Source organism: Nematolebias whitei, chromosome 14, assembly GCF_014905685.2.
Source record: "Nematolebias whitei isolate Nwh7 chromosome 14, NemWhi1, whole genome shotgun sequence".
Lineage (NCBI taxonomy): Eukaryota > Metazoa > Chordata > Actinopteri > Cyprinodontiformes > Rivulidae > Nematolebias > Nematolebias whitei.
The window spans coordinates 4,326,539-4,330,310 of NC_056511.1; the positions used below are offsets into that span (position 1 = coordinate 4,326,539).

Here is a 3,772-nt window from a genome sequence, read left to right on the forward strand (position 1 = left end):
CCTGTCATCTCTGTTTCTACTTCCTGTTCCTGTGTTTCTACTTCCTGTCATCTCTGTTTCTACTTCCTGTTCTCTGTTTCTACTTCCTGTTCCTCTCAAACCAGCCGGTCGCTCGTCCTGAGCTGGTTCTGTTGGAGGTTACTTCCTGTTACAGGGAGTTTTTCCTGCTTCTTCCTCAGAGACAGAACTTTTATTTTATTTTTTTATGAATGTGGACGTTTCTGTTCCTCGTCCTGGTTCGACTCCTGCTGAATAACGACCAGTTTATGAAGCACATCTGTTTGTTTCTGGTCCATAAACAGTTTGAAGGTCACGAAGAATCCTTCAGCTCCGACAGCTGATCAGAACCGAGGTGCTGCCCCGGTCCAGTCCGAGTCCAGAACCTGACCGAAACACTGCGGCGGGACCTTCAGAGCTGAGCAGAAACTTCTTTGATGTAAAGAAGAGTGGGCCAAAGGCAGGACTGCTGCCGGTCCTGGATCAGGAACCGGAACCAGTTTTTATTCACCTGCTGAAGGTGGACGTATCGTGGTTCAGTCTTCTGATCGCTCAAGATAATTTAACAACCCCAGCGTCAAGGTCAAGGTCACAAATCAAGGTCAAAGGTCATTAATACAAAAACAACTTGGTGGATTCTGGTGTTTGTTTACTTGTGTTTAGATCTGAACCATTTCAGAACCTGATACAGACCGGATCAGAACCTCGTGTGCAGGAGGACTTTGTGTGGTTCCTTCAGCGTTTTGTTGACGTCAGCGGTTTTTAAGGTCCGGTTCTTTGTCTTTGCAGAGAGGGACTACAGCAGCCTGTGTGAACGGCAGCCCATCGGCCGCTTGCTCTTCAGGCAGTTCTGCGAGACCCGACCCGAGCTGAAGCGCTGCGTCAGGTTCCTGGACGCCGTGGTAAGAGCTGCTGTTCTTGTGTGACGGAGTAAAATCAGGTTTCAGGATCTCGGCTTCCCCGTCAGAACAAAGCACGGGTTAGTGTGACACGAGTGCGTGGTTCCCCCCGGCGTTGTGTTGCTGGGGGGGGAGTCGGCTTTTGGAAAATAGGACTAAATGAAAGAGGAGAAGGATCACATGAGACTGAGCCCCCCCCCCCCCATTATTGAGCCTTGCATGCTAGTGTGTTTGTCGTTTGTGTTGTGGCAGGCGGAGTACGAGGTGACTCCGGACGAGAAGAGGAAGGACTGCGGTCATGAGCTCATCAGTAAATACCTCAACCAAACGGTAGAGCTGCCGCTTTCATCAACTTATCGTAAATTATCAATTTGTGTAAAAGATTTACTGCGTTTGTTTGTTTATTTTGCATTCCCTGGAATTATCTTTTGCTTTGCATTTATTTTACATGAACCATGAAGTAAAGCTGCTGTGAAGAAACAACAACAACTCGGTGCCCAAGTTCAAGAAACTCGTTATAAAATATCTTCACGTCTTTGTAACAAACTGCAAAAATTAACTGTAAAACGTTCAGTTTCGTTAAATTCACGTTTCATGCAGGACTTTTACCGTTTTTAAAGACTTTGATGAAGAAATTTAGACATTTTGACAAATCTAAGAAAGTGTGGCTGAGGAAGAGACGCAAAAGAAAACCAAAGTTAATAAAAATGTAAATATTAAAAATAAACGTCAGTAACAGTCGTAGATTCTTTTCAACACAATTAAAAGCAGAATAAAGTAGTTTATCAACACATAAACAACTTAAACACAAAACAAACATAACGTATGAAATTCATTTAATTTTAATTTAAACAAAATTTTATTTTTAGAGCATTTAAAGAAGTTGGTTAAATAATGTTTTCAAATTGTTAAAAAAAAAAACAGAAAATTTGTATTTGTCGTTTTTTTGCTTCACTAATAATTCTTTATGTCCAGATTTATTAATAATCTTTGTTATAATAAAATAATAACATTCCTATTTTTTATTTAATTGCCAATTTTACACATTTTCAAATAAATATATATTACAAATTAATATATGAATAATTTATGATTTTATATATTTTTAAATCACTTTGGCTGTTTGTGGAGATTAGGAATAATCCAAGTGAAATAAATAAACAGTATTAATTGTACATTAAATTAATTTACATTTAAAGAACACAAAAAATGTATAAACGTAAAAAAAATAAGAAATAAATGACGTAAAAGTGCTTTTTATAAATAATTAAATAAGAGTTCAACCACAACTTTAGTGAAAATGATATATTTTAATTGTTTAAATGTCTAAATGTTCAACAAATGTAAAACTTAAATATAACTTTTTACAAATCATATTTACAGAACCTGATTTCAACTCTGGGTGAAGGAAAACAAATAAACAAATAAAATTACTAAAACGCTGAAATAAAATAAACCGACGAACGACTTCCTGTGGTGGACTCATCAGAACCTGTTCCTTTAAACCGGACGCCCCGTCCAGCACAACAGAACCCGGGTTCTTTTTAAACCGGACATCGGGTCGACCCCGCGTCCAGCCCGGTTCTTACAACAGATACTTGAGATATTTTGCTAACAGACAAGTTTGACTCCAGTAGTTAGTCCTCAAGTCTTAAACATTTTTAGCTAAATGTTAGCTTTCAGCTTGTCTGTTGGGGATGACTCTCAACTACTACCACACCAAACCGCAGCCTTTTTGATGCTTAGTAAAGGAGCTCAGCTGAGGCGGCCATCTTGAATTTGGTCAGTTTGTAGATTTTCGTCTAATGTTTTGATCCTGACAGTTTTATTAAAATGTATCCAGTGGTTCTTGAGATATTTTGCTAACAGACAGACAGGGTTCACTCTCCTTAGAGTTTGTGTTTGGTATGACTCTCAGCTACTACCACACTCAGTTTTAGCTCCGTATCTTTGGAGCAGACAGAGTCACAGACATTAGTGTCCCAGTTTGAGTCAAACCGCCTCCAGGACTTTCAATGAAGTCCGTCTAGTCGTTTATGAGATATTTTGCTAACAGACAGCCTGAACTGGTCCGGGGGACAGTTTTCTGCTCCTGCACCTGTTTGGACCGGAGCACAGCTGACGGTTCGGCTCCGCCTGTTCGCCTCACGTCTCCCTTCGTCGTTTCCTCTGCAGTCGGAGAACTACGTGTCGGAGGTGGAGGAGGCCATGACGGTTCAGTGTGCAGAGAGGCTGCAGCACGAAGCCAGCAAGGAGCTCTTCAAGGACTGCACCAGGTAGGGTCCGGGGGGGTCTGAGGTCAGAAGGTCACATCCAGTGAACCCACCGGTACGCCCATGTCCTCAGACGCAGGCGGGTTTGAAGTGTGAATGTTTGTAGTTTTTAAGACAAGTGTTTTTGAACAATCACTGCGAGTAAACCTAAATGTTTTTGATGAGACTTGTTCAAGAGGACAGGAGTTACACGTGGAGAAGAACAGAGGGAGGCGTTTTTGTTTGCTCGTCTTAGGCAGAGCAGAGTGCTGGATCCTGAACACCAGGCACAACGGTGGAGCCAGGGGGTAGCCGGTGGGGGCCTTGGCCCTCATGGATTAATCTCCGGCCACCGCAGTCATTTGAGGGAACATCAGCAGGAAAGCCCCCGAGGATGAACTGATGACTGAACATCTCGGGCAGCAGCAGAAACCAAATGTGGAAGAGGCGGAACAAGAGGAGCATCATGGAAAGATGAGCTCCTGCACGGCATGTGCCACCGGCAGATTAAGGAAATGGTTGATTTCAACGAATCAGTGGCCAGAGAGGGTTGGAGGGAAGGAGACACTAATCATGGCAGCACAAGACCAGAACCTCAGCACAAGACCAGAGCCTCAGCACAAG

At 42.4% G+C, this 3,772-nt stretch overlaps 1 protein-coding gene across 1 annotated transcript in view; it reads left to right on the plus strand.

The window, feature by feature from the left end:
* The window catches only part of LOC119420781 (protein KIBRA), a 58,876-nt gene that overhangs the window by 31,181 nt on the left and 23,923 nt on the right, over positions 1 to 3,772 (plus strand). Inside the window, exons 11-13 of the mRNA XM_037688207.1 lie at positions 787 to 899; positions 1,149 to 1,226; positions 3,072 to 3,172. Coding sequence (XP_037544135.1) covers positions 787 to 899; positions 1,149 to 1,226; positions 3,072 to 3,172 — 292 coding nt within the window. The remainder of the gene's footprint in view (positions 1 to 786; positions 900 to 1,148; positions 1,227 to 3,071; positions 3,173 to 3,772) is intronic.